Below are 21162 nucleotides of genomic sequence, written 5' to 3' on the forward strand. Positions count from 1 at the left end.
GTTTCAGAAAGCCCCACGAGGCCCTGACCTACAGACACCTCCATCGAAGGTGGTACAAGTGAGAGTCCAGACCTCACTCCATTTTGGCAGCTCCCTGCACAGCCCCGCCTTGTCTGAAAGTGCCTGATACATGCTTAGCATTTAATGAACGGGGAAAATAAATACCACTAATTCATGTAATAAAAAAATTAAATGTGCCAGGAGCGGTGGTAATGTTCTACATGAATTTTCATTACTTCATTTAAGGAGGGCCCATTACAATGTCCATTTTCCAGATGAAGAAATGAGTTCAGAGAAATTAAGTGACTTTGTCACAAAACTTGTTGCACTCTTTCATTCCCTAAAATGGAACGGAGCAATGTAGAGAGACAATGCCAAACTGCAGATAGTGCAAGAACACCGGCGGGATCCTGGTGGCCAGAGACCGTGACACCCTCCCTGCGGTCAGCCGCTTTCACGCTGTGTTGCGGGAGGGCTCCATTGCGCATAAGCACAGACCGGAAGTGTTCCTGTCGGCCGCGTTTCTGATGCACACCACCGGAAGTTTCTGTCCGCGGCTTTGCAGCGTTAGGGGAACGGCAGTGGCAGCTGCTGGGGACTACAGGTGCGGAGGCTCTGGGGCTTAAGAGGCAGGTGGGGCCGCTAGGGAGACCCAAGCGGTGGCACGCAGGCGGAACACGGATCTGACCTGGGCCGCCCTCCTAGCGGCTTACTTCTTCACCCTGACCCCCGAGGCTGAAGTGGCTCTGTCCCCTGATCTGAGCCTGGTCCCTCCTCAGGCACAGACCCTTGACCTCGGGGCGCTCCCCCATCAGGCGCGATGGCTACAGGCGCGGATGTGCGGGACATTCTAGAACTTGGGGGTCCAGAGGGGGAAGCAGCCTCCGGGACCATCAGCAAGAAGGACATTATCAATCCGGACAAGGTAGCTGGGGCGCCTGAGAGCTTTGGGTAGCCGGAGTGAAGTGGTGGGGAGGAGTGGCAACGGAAGAGAGATGGGTGAGAAGATGGGGTGCTACCATTCCAGTGAGATGGGAGGTAAAAGTGTGACATGACGGGACAGAAAATATGTGTTGCCTTGATGAGATGGGGGCATAGGAGGTGGGACACCCGCGGGAAATGGTGGGAGGGGCTGCAACACTTGTAAGAGATGAGAGGACCAAGAGAGTGGGACACTTGTAAAATATTGGGTGGGGGCACCAAATCGGTGTGACATTCTGAGAGATGGTGGGAAAGTAACTTCTGCTGTGACCGGTTGGCACTCTGCCCAGGTGACGTGAAGCTGGTGAGGGGAGGGACCTGCCCAGATGGCAGGTGCCCTTGTGAGCCAGTGTCTGTGCCTTCATAGTGCCATTCTTCGCCTTCGTTATTTGTCATGGTGTGTACGTGTGTTACTGTACCTCTAGGTGCTGGTTTGTTCCGGGATTGAGCTGGGATAAAGAATTTTAGGAAAGGGAGGCTAGGCTGTGGGTCCTCTCCTGTGGTTTCCCTTTGCAGAAAAAGTCCAAGAAGTCCTCCGAGACACTCACCTTTAAGAGGCCCGAGGGCATGCACCGGGAAGTCTACGCACTGCTCTACTCTGACAAGAAGCGAGTATTAGAACCCCCAGTGTCCTGTCCCTGCACCCACCCCGCCTCCTCCACCGGGATTAGAATCTCTGGTCTCGGACCCAGATGCATGTTCCTAACTTTTACTTTTTTCTGCCAATTCTCTCCTGTGTCTCTTCCCAGCTAGGACTCCTGCTCACTTAGTAGGAGGCAGGAGGAGCTCAGATTTCTCACTCCAGGACCTGACTTCCCGGGTAGACCTGGGCCAGAAGGCTCTCCACACATTCTGACTCTAACCTCTCACCTCCCTAAACCTTGCTGCCAGGGATGCACCCCCGCTGCTACCTAGTGACACTGGTCAAGGCTACCGCACAGTGAAGGCCAAGCTGGGCTCCAAGAAGGTGCGGCCCTGGAAGTGGATGCCATTCACCAACCCAGCCCGCAAGGATGGAGCTATGTTCTTCCACTGGAGACGAGCAGCTGAGGAGGGCAAAGACTACCCCTTCGCCCGGTTCAATAAGGTGAGCCCCCACCATCTGGGCATAGGCCAGGTTCCCCACACACTGTGAGCCACCTGCGTGGGCTTCAGAGGCAGGCCCAAGCCTTTGCTTCAACCTCGGTCACCCACTCAGCCCTGGTGGCAAATACCTGCAGGGTGGGCCTCTGGGTCTTTTCTGCCATGGGGTCCTTGTCCTTTCCCAGACCTGCTCTGGTTTTTGGTGGCTGCTCTTGTCCCTTTAAATGTTGCTGTTCTTTAGAGCTGTGTCCTAGGTGCTTTAGTCTTCTCACCCCACACTCTGTCCCTAGTTGTGACTCACCCTGTGGCTTCAGTTACCCTCTGTATGTGACTGATTGACCGAAACATCTCCAATCCAGAGCAGCATTTCCTGCCTATTGAATCTGTTACTTAACGTCTCTCCCCGAAGGCCCATAGGTGCTCAGTTCAGGGGGCTTCTCTCTGTTCCCTTCCCCCAAACCTGCTCCCCATATCAGTAGTGGAACCACCATCCACACAGAGGCCCAGACCGGAAACTTGGGAGTCATTCTTGACTTAGTTTCTCCCTCAGTTCTCACATTATTTCAATCAACAAGGGGACAAAAAAGTAGGGAAAGACAGATCAGAAACGTGTAAGCAAATAAATTGAATTCTCTCAGATAAGAGCTGTCAACAAAATGAAACTAGGATAGGAGTGGGGTATGAAATGAGGTAAAGAGTGAACTTGTAAACGAAGGGTGACCTCATTAGTAGGGTGGCCGTGGAGGGCCTCTCTGAGAAGGTGGCATTTGAACTAGAGCTGAGGGCAGTCAGAGTCCTACTGATTCTGCTCCCGTAATAAATCATGTCTTCTGCTTTTCATGCTCTATGTCTGCACCCTAGTCCAATCTGAATGATCTCTGCTTTAGATTAGTGAGGCCCAGATGGGGCAGGGCCTTACTAAGAGTGAGCCAGCCAGTGAGAAGCAAGGCTGGGCTGGGCTAGGATCTTCTAGGCCACTGTTGAAGCTGCTGTGTAATATGACCTTGTACACCCCGCATCCTCGAGCAGTCTTGGCTTTGAGCCCGAAAGCCCCAGCAGCTTAAGCCCAGGAATCCCAAGTCCCGACCTCCTTCCCCTCAGTCCAGCACACCTCCCTGCCCCTGGGCACCTCCCTGCCCCTGGGCACCACCCCCTGATGGTTCATGGGCTTCTCAAACTCAGCAGGTCCGGTGTGACCCTCGTCCTCCCCTGTGCCCCAAACCTGGTTTCCTCCATCTCCCCACTGTCCTAGGCCCCTCCCATCCTGAGGAAGGAGAGGTTGGAGATGCAAGATTGAGAAGGGACAACCAAGAAGTGAGGTATTTGAGGCAGTGGAAGGAAGGTTGGTTGAGACAATTAGAAGTGAAGACAAAAGAATGTCCAAGTTGCGTTTAATAAATATTGCTCCATGCCAAGCCTGGCCCTAGGCACTGGGGACACAAAAATGAATCAGACACAGTGTCTGCTCTCAAGAGACTCTTCATATTGTTGGGGAGGGGGTTGGGGGAGACACAGGCAATTCCAGTTTGGTAGGGTGCCTGCTACACTGGGAGGCTCTGAAGGTTGTGGAAGCTTCCTGGAGAAGTTGGAGCCCAAGTTGAGTCTTAAAAGGATGTCACCAGATGATACCAGGAAAGCAGTGCAGTGATTTTTTCAGGCTGAGGTGACAGCGCGAGGAAAAGGCACAAATGGAAAAGCAGTCGCGTATGGGGCACTGTGGGTGTTTCCCTGTAGACGAAGCCTAAAGCCCAGGGTGGAGCACGGGGGAGGTGAGGGCCCAGGTCTGGCAGGGCTTGGCGGCTGGGCTCAGAAGTTCGGGCTTTGCCCCGATATCTCTGGGTAGCCACGGACAGGTTTTGAGTAGAGTAGTGTCAGGGTCAAGTTTCAGTTTCAGGAAGATCGGGGTGACTACAGGCGGAGTGAACAAATGGTCTTCCCTCCAACATTACTCATTCTCGGAATCCCTCTTTGAGTGAGTGGCTCCCCAGCTGCCCTCCTGCCCAAGCCAGAAATACAGGAGTCCCCTATGACAGCACTTTGCTCCCCCCGATGTCCACTCGTCAGTTCTTCGGGTTTCTAATCTAAAGCCTGTCAAGTCTGTGCCCTTTTCTCTACCTTACCCTCGTGTGGCTTCAGTTCAAGCCTCTTCACTTCTGGTCCCGGTTATTTCCAAAACCCACCGCCAGTCTCCAGGCCCCTGCTTCGCCCCATCTGTCCTCACTGCTGCCTGGGTGCTCTCTGTGAAAGAGGGTCATGACCATTGCACTCTTGGCACTACCCTACTTGGCTCTAGCCGCCCTAAGGGCACACAAGGCTGCCTGCACGCCTTTCCCCGTCTCGCCCTAACGTGCCCCTAACTGCTAAGCTTTAATGCATTAGGCTGTTTCATCACTGTGTGTGCCACCGCCTCTACCTAAGGTTTTGTCTGCCCTCTTCTCTCACCACTCCACTTCTGCTTAATCTTAAGACTGAACCTGGCCTCATTTACCTCCGCCATGACCAGCCTGTCCCCAGGCTGGATCAGGTGTCACTCCTTACACCGTAGGCATTCCTTTGTCATCATACTTGCCATACAATACTAAGTTGTGTTTTTAGCTAGTCTGTGAACTCTGAGAAGGTGAGGTCCCTGTCCACCTCCCTTGGCACCGTATCCCCAGTGCAGGTGTGGCAGGCCCGTGATGGGTGTTTGTTGAGCGAATGAATGGCTCCTCCCCGGACTATGATCTCTTTGAGAGCAGGGCCCGGGGTGTTCAACCTGTGGCCCTCAGGCTGCATGGGGCTCAGGACGGCTGTGAATGCAGCCCCACACAAAAATCGTAAATTTACTGAAAACATTATGGGATTTTTTTGTGTGTGTGCGATTAACATGTCCAGTGTATTGAATGTGTGGCCCAAGACAACTCTTCTTCCAGTGTGGCCCAGAGACACCAAAAGGTTGGACACCCCTGGCACAGTTCCTGAGCATTTTAAGTAGATGGAATTGAAATGCACAGGAGGGAGGCTTGGCCCAGCCTGGGAAGTCAGACTTCCCAGAGGAGACAAGGAGTTACCCAGGTGGAAGGAACGTGGAAGCGGGAAGGCATCTCCGGCAAGAACAACAAAGGCTGAGGGGGAGCGGGAGTCGGGCATGTCGCAGACACTGCTCGTCATTTGGCTGGGACTGTGGGTCTGCCAGGGCCGGTGGCTGCAGAGAGAGGTTGTTCACCCGTGTTTGCTGATTGATTCAGTAAGTCTTCGGTGGCACCTATCGAGTGCCGGGCCCTTGCTGAGCCCTGAAGGTAGGAAATGAACCCGACGAGCCTCTGAGGAGTTTACACACGGGTGGCTGGTGACACATCGGGTGTGTGTGCTGGGATAGTGCTTAGACTCAGCAGCAGGTGTGTGTGATGACCAAAATTGGCGTGAATGTCTCTAAACACCTTCTCTCTCTCTCCTCTCTGGGCCGTGCGCCCGTGGTGACAGTTTGCAAACGGCACCGGCCTGTGGGCAGTCCTTTAAGGGGCGCTGTTCAGAGATCCCATCTTGGCTGTGGAGGGAGGGTTGCTTGGGGGAGGACTGAATGAAGGTGGAGACCATGGGAGGCTGTTTCTGTGGTCTGGGAAAATGGTAGTGGTGATCTGGCCTGGGGTGTGGCAGTTGAGTGGAGAGGGGTTCTGGAGGTAGAAGCCAGGGATTTGAGGGGGGGGGTGTGTGTTAAGAGTAAAGGTAGGCATTAAAGATGCCTCCAAGGTTTCTGGTGTGGACACCTGGGTTGGGCGCTGGCGACCTTGACTGAGATCTGCACTGGAGGAGATAGGAATTTGAGGGAGGGTGATAAGCTCAGTACTGAACATATTAAGCTTTATAGTTTTTTAAAATTCAGATATAATTGACAGATGATACTAGCTTAAGGTATACAACATAATGATTCGATATTTGTATGTATTGTGAGACAATCACACAGGAAATCTTACTAGTATCTGTCACTTGAACATACTGAGTTGTATATGGGACCCCTGAAGGAAGGAAGCAGCTGGAATTAAGGATCTTGAGAGCAGGTCCAGGGCCCTGTGGGGTTTTTGTTTTGTTTTTTAAGATTTTATTTATTTATCTTTAGAGGGTAAGGGAAGGAGAGAGAGAGAAAAACATCAACGTATGGTTGCTTCTCATGCGTCCCCTGCTGGGAACTGGCCTGCAACCCAGGCATGTGCCCTGACTGGGAATCAAACCGTGATCTTCTGGTTTGCAGGCCCGCACTCAATCCACTGAGCTATACCAGCCAGGGCGGCCCTGTGGTTTTTGATGGAGAAATTTCCCTGGTCCAACCTGGCATTGACTTCTTCCTGGGGTCTCTGACTGGCCAGCTGGTAGTGGTGGTATTTGTCCCCGAGGGAGGTATGGGGGACAGACTGGAGTGCGTACGTTGGAAGTAGGATTCAGGTGCCTTTTCTTTAGAGAGCTGTGTGACCTCGGCCAGCTCTGGGGGAGCTGCAAGTCTCACTGTCACCACTGGGTGGCAGGAGTGCTTTGGACAAGTGTTCCATAAACTAGAGAAGCCTGGGCCCTTCTCCAGTGTTAAGCCATCTGCCCTGCTCCACAGAAGTGCCTGCATGGGCTTTTCACCTTGACCATGGGGGAGGGAACACGTGTGCTGTCATGAGGGTCTGGAGCTGAAGGCATGGTGAAGTGGCTCCTGGAGTGGATGCAGAGGCAAGCTGCAGTTCTAGACCCGGCCAGGGCCTCTGGTCCAGCAGTTTCTTTCCTCATTCTGGAATAACCGCCTCCAGGCTGCCCTGTGCAAGGCCCCAGCCAGAGAATTTGCTTTCATCCAGCCCAGGGATTGGCAGTGAACAGGAGGAGCTATGGCCACACGAGATGTGGCATGGGCGCATCCCCACCTGTGCCCCTCTGTGCTGCTTGCTAGACGGTGCAGGTCCCTGTGTACTCAGAGCAGGAGTACCAGCTCTATCTTCATGATGACGCTTGGACGAAAGCAGAAACTGATCACCTCTTTGATCTCAGCCGCCGCTTTGACCTTCGCTTTGTGGTGATCCATGACCGGTATGACCACCAGCAGTTCAAGGTGAGCTGATGCCGTGCATTTGCATGTGTGCTTCGCCCCCGGGCCTGCTGGCTTCCTGCTGTGCCTTCCATGTGCCGGAGTAATGCTGCCACCCTCACGTCTTCATCCTCAGAAGCGCTCTGTGGAGGACCTGAAGGAGCGGTACTACCATATCTGTGCCAAGCTTGCCAACGTGCGGGCTGTGCCAGGTACAGACCTTAAGATACCAGTATTTGACGCTGGACATGAGCGACGGCGGAAGGAACAGCTGGAGCGTCTCTACAACCGGACCCCAGAGCAGGTCAGTCCCGAGCCCCCCAAACTCTTCTCCATGCCCCAACACCCACTGACTCCATCCTCCAGTCTTTCACTCCCAGGCCCCCCATCTCCCACTGGTTGGTACCTGTGTGCCTCTCCCCGCCCAGTCCTACCCCTCACTGGCCACCCACCCTGGCCTCTGTAGCCGTTCGGCTCCCTCGTGATCTCTCAGGTCTCAGACTCCCTCGTCGACAGCCCAGTGCCCTGCATCTCCGTCTCCCCTCACTGCCCCGTGTGCCTGCACGTGCTGCTTAGCGTCTCTCACTCTCCCAGGTGGCAGAGGAGGAGTACCTGCTGCAGGAGCTGCGCAAGATCGAGGCCCGGAAGAAAGAGCGGGAGAAGCGCAGTCAGGACCTGCAGAAGCTGATAACAGCGGCGGACACCACTGCAGAGCAGCGGCGCACCGAACGCAAGGCCCCCAAGAAGAAGCTACCCCAGAAAAAGGAGGCTGAGAAGCCGGTGTGGAGACTAAATCAGCCCAGCTCAGGGTGGGAGGGGTTGCTGGCCCAGGGGACCCCTAGTGCAGAGGTGTCAGACTCATTTTCACCGGGGGCCACATCAGCCTCGCAGTTGCCTTCAAAGGGCCGAATGTAACTTTAGGACTGTATGAATGTAACTACTCCTTAACTAGGGGCAAGGAGCTAGGTGCTGCCACCAGGTAGAAACAAGGTGCTGGGTCAGCTAAAACAAGGTGGAATGGCCCATGGGCCTTGTGTTTGCTCCCTGTGCCCTAGTGGAAGGCTCTGAGAGGCCTCGAGCTGGCAGGCTTCTGGGACTAACACTGGGCCCTCTCCCCATGACACCCTGGCCTCTGGAATTCCTTCTCCCCTAGGCTGTTCCCGAGACTGCAGGTATCAAATTTCCAGACTTCAAATCCGCAGGTGTCACTCTGCGGAGCCAGAGGGTATGTGTCATCTCCGATGTGTTTGGGTTTGGGCCCTGCTTGCTCTGTGGCCCGAATGCTGCAGGCCACAGGGCTGGAGCAGTACAGGAGGTTGTGCCATGTGCTACTTGGGTGGAGGTGGCCTCGGGGATGTGGCCAGGCTGATGTCACAGCTTTCACTATATTCTGCTTGCTGGCTGTTACTTTTCCTGACCCAAGCTGACTCCAGGGATTAACTTCCCTTCCACTCCCCCACTGCCTTCGGTCCCCTTCAGCTGAAGCTGCTTGTTGGGCAGAGGGCTGAGCTACTGTGTCATTGCAGATGAAGCTGCCGAGCTCTGTGGGACAGAAGAAGATCAAGGCCCTGGAACAGATGCTGTTGGAGCTGGGTGTGGGTGAGTGTGGAGGCTGGGTCCCCCTGTGATGGGCCCACCAGAGGCTGTGGGTAAAGGCAAGGGAGGGCAGTCCCTGTTGCTAGCCTTGCAGCACACTGTCCCTCTGCCCCTTCTAACTGCCACCTGCAGAGCTGAGCCCCACCCCCACGGAGGAGCTGGTGCACATGTTCAACGAGCTGCGGAGTGACCTGGTGCTGCTGTATGAGCTCAAGCAGGCATGTGCCAACTGCGAGTACGAGCTACAGATGCTGCGGCACCGTCACGAGGCACTGGCCCGGGCTGGTGTGCTGGGGGGTCCGGCCACACTGGCATCAGGCCCAGCCCCGGCCTCTGCTGAGTCAGCAGTACCTGAATCCAGTCTCGGCCCCGACCCCACCAAGGACACCATCATCGACGTGGTGGGTGCACCCCTCACACCCAATTCGGTAAGAGCCTGGACAGGCTGGAAGAGTGTGAACTGGTCCTGCATGTGAGCACACGCATGTGTGTACAGGCTCTGCTACCTCTAGTGTCTGCAGTGGACATTGTCCCTCTGAGGGGCTGAGGCCGCGGGTGGGAGTGGGTGGTCAGTGTGAAACATGCACACCAAGCCTGAATCGGGCCTTGGGGCCACTGACCTCAACATCTTGTGTGTCTTCACAGAGGAAGCGACGGGAATCGGCCTCCAGCTCCTCTTCTGTGAAGAAAGCCAAGAAGCCGTGAGGGGCCCCCAGGGGTGGGGTAGCGCTGCTGTGTAAATAGAGCTGCTGAGTCGGACTGGGCTACGTCCTTTTCCTTCCCACCACTTCCGATGCCCCTGGCTGGGTGCGTCAGCAGGAGGGGGTCCCCACGCCCACTTAATGGGTGCTGCTGGAGCTTGCCTGCATGGATGTTCTTAGTGGCCCTCTATCACTAGTCAGCGTTCACGTTGCCCGGACACCTGTGCCTAGAACACTCGTGGTTCTGCATGTAGCAGGGCCTCATGGGCAGCAGTGGCCTCAGACCCAGCAGCTTCCAGCAGCTTCCTGCTCAGTCCCTGTGGCCACGTACATATTCAGTGAGGCTGTTAGAGGTACTTCGGTGACAATTAGCCACACTGGTGGCCTCGAGCCAACAGCACCCTGGAACAAGTTCTGACCCCTACCCTTCCTGATGGCATCAGGCACGCACACCTGGTTCACACACACCCACCCAGGGCCTGTTTCCCCGACTTTATTCAGCGGCACGTTCACAACGGGGATGGGGTGGACACAAGGTGGGGCCTGACCTGTCCTGGAGCCCTGGGGGCACCACACACCATGCACTACAGATAGGAGGGGGCACAGGAGGGCTTGGTGGCCCCAGCAGAAGCCTGTGTACCAGGGAGGAGGCAGTGAGTGGGTTGCCCTAGTCCAGGCCCGTAATGTGGGGGGCTGACACTGGGCTGAGGTGGAGGGGTGGGGGTGGGGGCCACAAAGTATCTGCTCAGGAGGGACCAAGTGGCCAAGCCCTTACCTAGGGCACAAGCCCACAGGGCAGGCTGGGGGACACTCTCGACCTAGCGCTGCGCTACTCTCCCTTCTCCCCTGTGGGGAGGGAGGGGAGGGTTCTGGGCTGGGCCAAGCAGCTACCCTGTACTGCCCCATCCTGTCCTTGGCCAATCAGAATGGCTTTGATGTCTGCTTGAAGATGAAGCCTCGATATGCAAGTGTCTTCATGATGTTGGCAATGTTCTTGCAGTCATCTAAAAAGAGGAAGGGAGGACATTTAGACAGGCCCCAGATCCTCCCCTTCCCTGCCCACAGGTGCTCACACATGGGTGGGGGTGGGAAGCAGGGTTGGATGCAGGAGCCAGACTAAACCAGGGCCCGTCCCCTGTGGCAGCATCTCCAGCTTTAGGATGGGCTGGGTGATGCTGGCCCGGCAGGAAGCCTGGTCTTAGTGCTTCTCGGTCCCATAATTCATGCTGGAAATTGGCCAGCATGTCCCGCCCCGGCCCCAGCAGTGATGTATGGGCGCCGTCGCAGTAAGAAAAAGGCAGAGTAAATGTGTAATTTCTCCCTTGACGGCCCCCGGCCGCTGGGCGATCCTTCTTGTTGCCGCCGCGTGGGGACGGCCTGTCCGCCACACTCCGTCTTCCCGCCACCCGCCTTGATGTCTCCATTTCATTACTGTGCGACCATTCATCACACCCATGGCCAGGGTGACTTTGCCAGCACTTGTGTGTATGTGGGAGATGTGGCCCAGGCCATCATCACTGGTGACAAGGCACAAGCCTTGGCACTTCTGGGCCAGGGCCCTGGATGACACCTGCCCCAAGTCCCAGGCTTATGGGCTCAAATGGCAGCTGGAATGGACACCTGCAGCCCCAGGCCAGCAGCATCTGACCCGATACACCCCAGCCTACATCCTCCTTCCCCCGGCCCAAATGCCGGTCAGGCTTTAGCCCTGCCAGGCTGCATCCCAGGTTAAATGTGTCGTGTCTGCCAGCCTCTCATGGCAGTTCTGCCAGCATTGTTCCCCGTGTTCAAAACTGTCCTAAAACCCAGTGTCGTGGGCCAGGGTGAGATCTGTCCCCACCAGCAGGAGGCACAACTGCCCAGAAACTGGCCTACTACATACATACAGTACACCTGGCCCAGAAATGGCCCAAGTGCGTGGGTGTCCTCCCCACCGCATAGAGCAGCCACCAGCTCCCCATCCCTTCACCAGCCTCTCCTCCCACCGCGTGCTCCTCCACAGCTGCTTCTCGGCCATAACCAGGGCCTCAGCCGCCACCAACCCTCCTGGGATCGATGGCTCGGACAGCAGAAGTATTGTACATCAATGTCATAGTCAGAAAGGTGAGGGGTGGTAAGGTCAAGGCGGGGTCAGGAGGCCTCCACTGCTGTCAAGGACTAACCCCTTTCACTGAACCATAGAGTCCCCCACCTGTCCCTTCCAGGACCCCAGACTAGGGAAGGGGGTCCACCAGAGCCAGAAAAGTCAAGAGAGTGGAGTGAGGCTCTGGGCAGCCAGTCACGAGCTCTGCAGCCCCTGCGCAGGCCAGATACGTCACACTGGGCCTGTTCCGCAGAGCTCAACATGAATGTGTCAATGGTGGACGTGGACGTGGACAGGCAACCCAGGACTGAAACACAGGGACACCTTGTTCTTCCAGGGACTCTGGAAGTCACGAGGGTTGGTCTGAGGCAGAACAGAGGGAAGACAGATGGGTAGGTGGTGGCGGCCATGGCAACTCCAGACGTGACCCATCCCTGTGGTTTATGGGCCGGACACGCACCCCGCTCATCTGAAGCCCGTCATTTGTCTCCCTTAGCATATATGCCCGTGCTGTGGGGGGGGTTGGAGGGAGGGGGCTGTGACAGGAGGTGGGCAGTTAACAGGGATTGGGGCAGGGTGGGACTAGGACAGGAATAACCCTGGGAGGGGGTACGGTTCACAAGAGGGCCCAGGGCTGTGATAGGGTGGTTTCTTCCCAAAGAAGGCTGGTCTTATCAGGCACCTCCCGTCCTTCTTGTCTCTGACACTTGGGGACCATGGCCGCTCTGCATATTAAGAATAAGTCCCCTCGTTATCTGCAATTACCCAGCAGCCACACACCTCATTTCTTTCAGCAGAAAAGAAAATTAGTTTTCTATTGACTTCATCTGGCTCCTCCCTCATTGCTTGACAAATTGCTCAATCTGCCTCCCCCCCCCCCCCCCCCCCCGCCCCAAAGAAAGTGCCCAGCCCCTTCCCTCAGGTTACCAGCCATCCAGAGGGCAAGCACTGACCTCCCACCTGTGCCTCACCCAGAGCTGGGAGAAGAGTCACGTGCCCATCTCCGTCCTTGACCTCTCCCAGCTGGACACACCAGATGGAGTGTCGGCTACCCGGGCAGCACACCGGCCCTGCCTGTGGCTCTCCCCCGGGCTCCAGACCACAGGCCCAAGTGCTGCAACGGCACTTTCTAGATATCGATACGAACTCCAAATACCCAGTAACCACCTGCCTGTCTTCCCCAGACCTCTTTACTGCCCTGTGCCCTCATCTCAGTGAAAGACCCTCAAATGGCCAAGCGAGAAACCGGAGTCAGGCCTGACACCTCGCCTTCTCCCTTGATCCCCAAATCTACTCAAGCGTGAACTACAGATTCTATTTTCTGTCTAATCATCTACTTCCCATCATTCTGGCAGGCCCCCACCCCCACCACACCAGCCCATCATTTCTCACTTTTACAGTAACTTGTCCTCTTTTCCTCTCGAATCCATTCTCTTGTTACTTTAGTAATCTTTCTCACCCAAATCTGATTACATCCTTTCCTCTTTAAAGCCCTAACCCCTGTCTTCCACTTCCTGTTTTCTGACAATGACGAGTAGGCTGTGGAGTGAGACCGGGTTGGAGTCTTCACTTGGCCCACTGGCTGCATGCCCTGCAGTGAGCCGTTTCTCCGAACTCCAGGTTCTCCCACTAGGGGCGACAGTGGACGCTGCCTCAGTTTGACAAGGGTTGAACAGGTGATGCACCCACGTGTCTTGGTGCTTCCTGTTTGGAATGGCTCTTCTCTTTTCCAAGGGAAAGCAAGACTAACTTTCCAGACGACCCAATGGTGAGAAAGTACACACTGTACAATCTATGGCACAGATAACGTAGGGGCTGGCGAACCCGATGTTGACTGTCATTCACCCCGCCAGCGCTGACTGCTGGTCCTGTGCACTGGGGACTGTGGGATCTACGTTGCTGCAACTGCTCCACTACAGTGAAGAAAGAGACCCAGACTGGGAGAGGCCTGGCCTCAGTTTGCCCGGCAAGGCGGTGGCACGGCAGCACAGGCTTCCAGTACAGGCCCTCTCCAGCCCTTGAAGCCCCATTAAGAGTCAGTGCAACCCACTAGTGACGAGTTTAATCAATGGCACAGAAAGAAAACAAGTAAACTGGGCAGAAGCAGCGCAGACAGATCTGGGTCTTTCAACAGGCCGGACAAGCAGAGAGCAACAGCAGCAGGGTGAGCCTGGTGACCGCACAGCCTCTCAGAGCCCTCTGCTCTGAAGCCCTGGGGCCGCCAGGACCAGCAGCCCTATCTTGTGGCCCCTCTCACTGAGCTAATGAGGTGAGCTTGAGGCTGTCACGGGGTGGGGGGCCAGGGGAGGTAGGCCACAGCCCTGTGCTCACATTGAAGGTCTCCAAGAATGTCTTCCTCACTCCAAATCCTAGAAGTCTAACCTGTTTTATTTTCCTGCAGGGTCATTGACTTGTGAAAAAAATGACCCTTTTCTCATGGGCATTAATATTCTTAACGTTGGAGATATTTTTATATTGCCAAGACCATAATGGGAGGGGTGCAGTGGTGAAAATCCTTCCGAGAGGTGAGTGGAGCTAGTGCCTAATGAAGGATCAGCTTGTTGGCTGGGCCCAAGGGGGTCCTGTATCTGCTCGGTGAAGGAGCCGCTAGTGGAAGGTGGCTCAGGTCACTGAGGACACCCCATGAGAGCTCACAGAGGGCAATTGCCTGAGGCTGACATGCTCCAGTTAGCTGCACCTGTCTGGGAATTGAGCAGCAAAGGACAGGGAACAGGGCCTGGACCAGGGCCACCCCCAGGAGGGATGGGGCCCAAGGAATGTCCTGGAGGGTCATTTGTGTGCTCATTCCGTCAGCCAGCACACTGACACCTGTGTGCCTCTGGGTGCAGGTGGGCCATGGTGGGCCCAGGGCTGCCCAAGTTCTGCAGCTCCTCCCTGCCCTCGGAGAGCGCAGACAGACCTGTAGGTGGTGCAGTGGGAACAGTGCTGTGGGAAACGGAGGCACAGAAGGGTCTCTGGTTCCGTGTGAGGATCAGGGAAGGGTTCCCAGGAGGACAGGACGAAGTAGAGGTTCGAGGGGCATGTGGGAGGGGCTGGCAAGCAAGCTGGAGGTGAAGCAGGGGAAGCGTCCCCGCGTAGTGAACAGCACAGGCACACCCCAGAGGGGAATGTGGAGTGTCCAAAAACAACCAAGTGTGGCGGGCAGTGAAGGGGTGTGACGAAGAAGAGGAGGCCGGGGAGTGAGGGGCAAGAGATGAAGCTAGTGAGGTCGGCAGTGACTGCCAGAATTCTTCACCCCGAAGAGCCCCGAATACTGACCTAAGGAGTTTAGAAATTTATTATTCTGGGAATGACAGGGAGACACATGTTTAAGGAGGAGCATAACTGGACCCATCTGTGTTTCAGAATTATCGTTAGATTAGTCCTCAAGGCGGAAACACCAGTGAGCAGATGGCACAGGAGTCCAGGCCAGAAGTGCTGGCCCCGAGCTCGGCCGCTGGTGGAAGAAACCTACCAGTGACGGGGAGAAGTGGATGAAGGTGAGAAGGTTTTTAGCGAATACAAGGAGCAAACCTTAGTGAGATGATCGAGCAAACCTTAGTGAGATGATCGGAAGGGCTGGAGGAGGGGGCAGTCTAGGACCTTAGTGCCACTCACTGAGAGAAGGCAAACCAAGAGAGAGCGCAGGTTTGAGGCGGCAAAGAACTTAGCTCTGGACGTGGCAAGTCTTGAGGTTCCCACGGGACATCGAACTTACCAGACATTTCCTTTATGGCCTCTAAGCTTTGCATCTTGCTCTAAAAGGTCTTACCCACCCTAGTTTTATTACAAAACTATCATATATTTTCTTCTAATACTTTCAGTTTTTATACTTTTTAAACTGGAATTTGTTCTGTAGATGGTGAGAAACGGAGGCTGTTTTTTCACTAGTGGACAGCCAGCTGTCCTGTCCACAGTGACTGAACTATCTGCACCTTCCCCGCCCCTTGGAATGACTCCTCCATCATATACACAATTCCCACATACGGGCCTATGGGAGCCAGGAAAGAGAATGGACGCAAAGCAATCGCCGTGGGGGGGGAACATCAGGGGCAGCAGGGAGAGAAGCTGAGGCAGTGAGGCCTAAGGAAGGTCTGAGACACAACCTCCCGTCTGAAAGCTCAGCCTGGTAACACAACTTGTTAGTGACCCCCGGGAGCTTCGGGAACGGCCGAACCCGTGGAGCAGGGACCAGCACAGGTGGGGTGGGGAGAACGGTGCCAGGAGCAGGAGCCACGGCAGGAATGAGACGGCAGGAATGAGACAGCAGGGAGCCCGGTGTGCAGACACTCGGGAGCTCGTTTCTCCCCACAACTCCGCTCGTCTGTCTGGATATCCGGGCAGCAGCCTGCCCAAGAGCAGAGGGCCAGTGGGTCACGCCCAGGCCACGGGGCATAGGAGTGTCCAGCTCCGCAGGAGGCATGTGCATACTAAAAAATTAGTGCTGTTTTATCTAAAATTCTGATTGAACCGGTGTCCTGTATTTTTATTTGCTGAATTGGCAACGCTATGCTGGGGAGATGGGCAGGGGGTGGGGGGTGGGTGATGCGGTCAAGGCAGTAAATTTAGGATTGAACCACCAGAGGAACCCTGTATATCCTTACATTCTGGGTTCGAATCCAGACTCCACCAGTTAATAACTGTGAACTTGAGCAAGTTACTGTACTTTGTTTAACCTTTTTGGTTTCAATTCCTTCTTCTCTAAAATGGGAATAAAAATGATAATTACAGCAATTATTCCCTTCAAAGAGTTGTTAAAAAGATGAAATGAGTTTTTGTTTGTGAAGTGCTTAAGACAGTGTCTAGGTTAGTTATTATTGTTGTTGTTATTCTAACAACACCCGATAAAAACGCAGTTACTCTGACGGTAACACTCTGAGCTTGTCTTACTTCTCCACCCAGACAGCGCCACATGGCCCCCATCCACCCCATCCATCTCTCCACGGACGCGGCTCCCACAGCTCCCTCCCCTCCCCCCAGGCGGGGTCCTTAGAGCCTCAACTCCAAAGTGACCCCTTCTTCAGTGCCCCCCTCACCCCCCTCCACCTCACCGAGGTGCCCGGAGGTGCCACGAGGCTGATGGTGAAGGATGACGGCAGGTCCACAATAAGGGGGAAAGGCAATTTCATCTTGATTAGCAGGCTATTTCTCTCTCCATAATAAGCGCGCTCCAAATAATTAGCGTGTTTTACGTAATAATGAAATTACAGAAATGCAGTCCACTTATTCAAACAACTCACCATTACCATATTTTTAAATATTAGACTTAATTAGAGTTTATCACTTCAGAGAAGTATGCGGACCGAAGATGTTTTTAAAAAAATCCTCATAAAGTGTTTATTAAGCGCTGGTAAAGCTGGGATAATGATGTGTTTGGAAATTAAGGCAATCAAACACTTACCGCCGCTCCTGGAGGCCGGGCATGGAAATGAGGCCATTACACGCCCATTACCCGCCAGCTCACAGCCACTTGGGGGGTGGGGAGAGGATGCGCCTGGCCGAGAGGGCAGAGAGCCTGGAAACACCCGTGCCAACATCCCACCACAGCCTGACCGGTAAGCACAGCATCAAACCTCTCATCACTTCCATCACATCTGCTACCAGGGGCCCAACTCAGACGTGGCCAGGCAAGTGACTAGGCTGGTCCCAAAAGCCAAAGATGACACCTAAGCCCAACCCTGACCCTGACCTGGACTCTCAGGCCTGCTGGGTTGTCAACTCCATTCAAGTCCAGGGGCAAAATGGGGACCGAAACCAGGCTGGTCAGCGAGAGGAGGTAAAGGCTGAGGAAGCTGGAGCCCCAGAGAAGGTGACCCCACCCCACTTTGGGCCACACAGGAGGGGGCAGCTAGAGTGGTGGGGAAGGGGCTAGGAGGAAGCCGGCGCCTGAGTCGGGAACCCAAGATGCTGAGGAGCTAGGGGCCAGGCCTGGGGCACACCTGGGGATGCAGACCTGGAGCGGGGAGAGGAGGCAAGAGGGTGGCAGGAGAAGGGCTGGTGGCTCCAGGCCCCATTTATCCCTCTGAATAACTAATTCCAGAATTTATAGTGCTGGGTTTTTGTTCTGTGGCCATTTATATCTGCAAGGGGAGGAAATGAAGAGGCAGCACGGACGCCACATCTTTCTGTGTTATTGCTTGTCTGCCATTTGCAAATCATTATTAATTGTGGGCCCTGGTGGCGGGCCGGGCGGGGGCCAGGCTGGGTATATCCACATAGCTCTTCATCAAGGACCCCAGCCGCTGCCCCAGAGAGCCAATTACCCCGCCCTGATTGGGATCAGATAAAGAGGGAATTTTTACAAATTAGGGAATAAATAGAATTTCCACACAGGGCGCGGGCAGGACCTGAGAGGCTGTAATGAAAAACCATCCGTCACCATCAGCGGCCTAGGCACGCAGCCCCGGCACTCCCTCCCCTTGCGGCCCGCCCTCGTGCTCAGGGGCCTCGGTGCACAAGTCTGAGGGGGCCCCCAACCCCTCCAAGGCCTAGAAGCAGGGAGAGCCCTCCGGTGGGGTGCATGCACCTTTTGGGCCAGACAGGCCTAGGCCCCAGCTTGGACACTGTCCTCAGGGTTGCCCCTCCCTGTCCCTGTTCGCCTCTCCCTCAGAGTCTTGACAAGGAGGAGACAGAGGCAGTCCTAAGAAAGGCCAGAGTTGGGGACCACAGGGCAGAGATGACATCCATGCCCTGCAGCTATGGCAGCCCCAGGGCAGAGCCCCAGCCCTTCGGACCACTCACTCTGGGCTCCCATTAGCGCTCCTCCCCTTGGATCATTAAATATGTATATCTTATTACACGCCTTGTTAGAGTATCGAGCTCTATTGACTGATGATAAATCCTGAGCCTCGTCCTGGCCATAAATTTATCTGGAGATGATGAAGACTCAATAATCTAGTCAGGCAGATAATATCATCGGGCCTTAAAAAAGATCATTACATTATATGTCAGAATTAAAAGTGAAATACGCCGTAGTAACAGGGCGGCTGCTCTGGCCATTACAATGGGTGCCCGCCTCCCCCGACTTATTCCCAGCCAAGGCCCCACCCAGGCAGAGGGGCCAAGAAGCCTCACCCCCTCCTGGCTCTGAGATGCCACAGCCTGAAGTGCCAGAGGAGAAGCTAAGGCCAAGTGAAGGAGACCCGGCCAGGGAGGGCAGAGGAGTGAGGGGAAGAGGTGGCGACTGAACAGCTGAGCACACCCGGAGGCCACCTCTGCTCTGACCAAGCTCCTGCCTTAACCTGCCCCTAAGGAGTCTCCGGTGGGACTGTCTCCTCGGGGTCCTTGAGTGGCTCCAACAGGAAGGTGACAGGACCTCGTCCCCTTCCCAGATGTCCCGACTAACCAGTGCAGATGCTTTCCAAAACGAGGACACCTGGATACAGAGAGAGGGGAGGCTACTCGCCTGTGCTGCCCCAGGCACGGTGCCTGGTGCCGGCAGGCTACCCGGGGAACATCTCGTGAGCGTGTGCCATCAGTCCAGACGGCGGCCACCTCCCGCCTGAGACCTGCCTGTGGCAGCCTCTACGCCCTGTCCTTTGAGGAACATGCTGCCAACTTCTCGGGTCTTTGACCTCAGCACTCATGACCTTGTCCGTTTCATCTTATTTCACCATTTCCAGTCATACCATCAACCTTTTAAATAATCTCTACTGCTCTTCCTTTGAAATATTAAATTTGAATATTCCCAGTTTCTGACGATAACACACTTTTCCTTCACCTCACCTGTAACCAGGTATACCTGGCCTCCCCCTACGCAGCACCCCTCCTGCCTTCACCTGGTGCCCTGTCCACTTTTCATGACTTACCCAACAGCCCTTCCCCTTCTGCCAAGCTGGCAGGGTCCACTCCTCCCTCACACACATGACCAGGGTGAACGCTGCATGGTCTGAGCCATTTGTGGTGACCCTACTCCCCTTGCCAGGCACTGACTTAGGGGTGACCATGTGTTCTGGCTACTGAGATGGGAGGGCAAGTTTGCTGAAAGATCTTCATGAGAAACTTCTTCACCCTTAAGAAAAGAAGCACAGGGGGAGGAGCCCCTTTATATTCTGCTGCCATCTTCGTGTTGGCACATGTCTGGGACTGCAGTAGCCACCTTCCACCCTGCAGGGGAGTTAGCCTGCTGAGAACACACTGACGATCAAAAGACAAAAAAAAAAAAAAAGGAAGAAATCTGGGTCCTTGATGATGTTGCTGAGATGCTGAATTAATCAACCTGAGGCTCACTTCACCCACAGACTTTTGTGAGGTAATAAACCCTCTTATTATTTAAGATATTTTAAACTGAGTTTCTCTTTCTGGTAGCAGAAAGCACACTAACTGATCCAGAATTTAAAGGCAGAAAAGAGAAGGACATACCAAATGGACCCTGTAATGTAAACTCGGCTGAACAGAGGAGGCAGAGCAAAGGACGATGAGGACCCTGACACTTCAGGCCAGGAAGATGGTAGCCCTTACTATGCTCTCTCTCTCATATGACCGAATTATTTCCTGCTGTATCTCAGGTTATAGGCCCTGTTACTAAAATGACAAAAGGAGTCAAGTTTAGAAGGGAACCCATGTGAAAATAGGTAAGAAAACACAACTTCACCGAGAATGTCTGTAGCTTGGGGTGGGGGAGTGGGGAAAACCCCACAGCTCCACAGAGTCATTGGAGACTTGGGCTGCTTCCCTCCAGCCTGCCCTTCTCGGCATGCTGTTCCTCATTTCCAAGTTATCTCATGGTTCAAAATGGCTGCTGGAGCGCCAACCATCACATCCACATTTTAGGAAAGAGGAAGAAGGAAAAGTGAGAGTAATGTATTGTCTAGCTGAGTGGATTCCTTTTAAGTACTGTTCCTGTAGATCTCACACAACACTTCTTTTTTATCTCACTGGACCCAACTCAGAGACATGATCATACCCAACTGCAGGAGAGACAGAAAAAACCAGTCTTTTAACTGGGCACACACTGCTACACCCTACTGCACAGGGGCTCTATTTAGTGAGGAAGGACAATGGATATGGGGTGTGCACCAAGTAATCTCTGTCCTAGCAACACAATGACCCACCTCACTTTGGAACCCAGATTCCACGGCTCATCGTTTCAATCCTTTCTTGGCGGTATTCTCAGCTCCCCTGCTCCTTTTTCCTTCCCTCACCCTTGCCTGGAGAAACCCAAAGTCTGCCTTCCCTACGTCTGCATCTGGGTTGAGTGTGATCAGAGAAAACCACAACCATATAGATTCATGCCACTCATAAAATCACACTCATTGACCTCAACTGGGTGTGTAAAACTGCCAATCTGGTCAGTGTGCATGCTCGCTCCCTGTTTCTCCCTAGTGGCAATTTCAAATTTTATTTACCTGCCACAATCTCCAATGCCCCACCCCCACCCAACCCCCGCCCCTCTCCCACGCGCTCACCTCCCACCTCACGGGAAGCAAGGGTGCCCCCGCCCATGTCTGTGCCAGTTCTCCCCTCTCCTCCTGTTCCACGGCCGCGTGTCTGACATCACTTCTACAGCCCATCCCTCCGCTCTGCCTGGGTCGGGAGTCCAGCCCCACGGCCTCTTCAGGGGCCTGCCATTATGGGTGACCCCAACGGTTTCTTCCCCACTGGTCCCTTCACATCAGCACGTAATATATTAAACTTCCCGTCTTCAAAACAACTTCCCTTTAACCCCCTTTCCCATGTGG

General features: G+C 54.6%; 2 protein-coding genes across 6 annotated transcripts in view; one reads left to right on the top strand and one right to left on the bottom strand.

Moving 5' to 3' along the window:
* The first annotated feature begins 520 nt into the window (after positions 1 to 520).
* Positions 521 to 9457, top strand: DMAP1 (DNA methyltransferase 1 associated protein 1). 2 transcript variants are annotated; one of them, XM_037069681.1, is made up of 11 exons: positions 521 to 604; positions 780 to 925; positions 1498 to 1589; positions 1873 to 2068; positions 6968 to 7126; positions 7239 to 7406; positions 7697 to 7882; positions 8256 to 8327; positions 8629 to 8701; positions 8831 to 9126; positions 9344 to 9457. In XM_037069681.1, the coding sequence occupies exons 2-11, from the start codon at positions 821 to 823 to the stop codon at positions 9401 to 9403; spliced, it is 1407 nt and encodes a 468-aa protein (XP_036925576.1). In that variant the 5' UTR covers positions 521 to 604; positions 780 to 820; the 3' UTR covers positions 9404 to 9457. The 2 variants fall into 2 exon arrangements, with proteins under 2 accessions (XP_036925576.1, XP_036925577.1); XM_037069682.1 differs by having other exon boundaries at positions 7242 to 7406.
* A 419-nt stretch (positions 9458 to 9876) lies between these two features.
* Positions 9877 to 21162, bottom strand: part of ERI3 (ERI1 exoribonuclease family member 3) — a 123078-nt gene continuing 111792 nt past the window's right edge. For all 4 annotated transcript variants that reach the window (XM_037069688.1, XM_037069686.1, XM_037069685.1 and 1 more), the window contains one exon: positions 9877 to 10403. In XM_037069688.1, the coding sequence (XP_036925583.1) occupies positions 10321 to 10403 (83 nt within the window). In that variant the 3' untranslated portion in view covers positions 9877 to 10320. The remainder of the gene's footprint in view (positions 10404 to 21162) is intronic.

This window comes from Sturnira hondurensis, unplaced genomic scaffold (assembly GCF_014824575.4).
Source record: "Sturnira hondurensis isolate 20B ecotype Veracruz unplaced genomic scaffold, ASM1482457v3 Scaffold0018725, whole genome shotgun sequence".
Classification (NCBI taxonomy): domain Eukaryota; kingdom Metazoa; phylum Chordata; class Mammalia; order Chiroptera; family Phyllostomidae; genus Sturnira; species Sturnira hondurensis.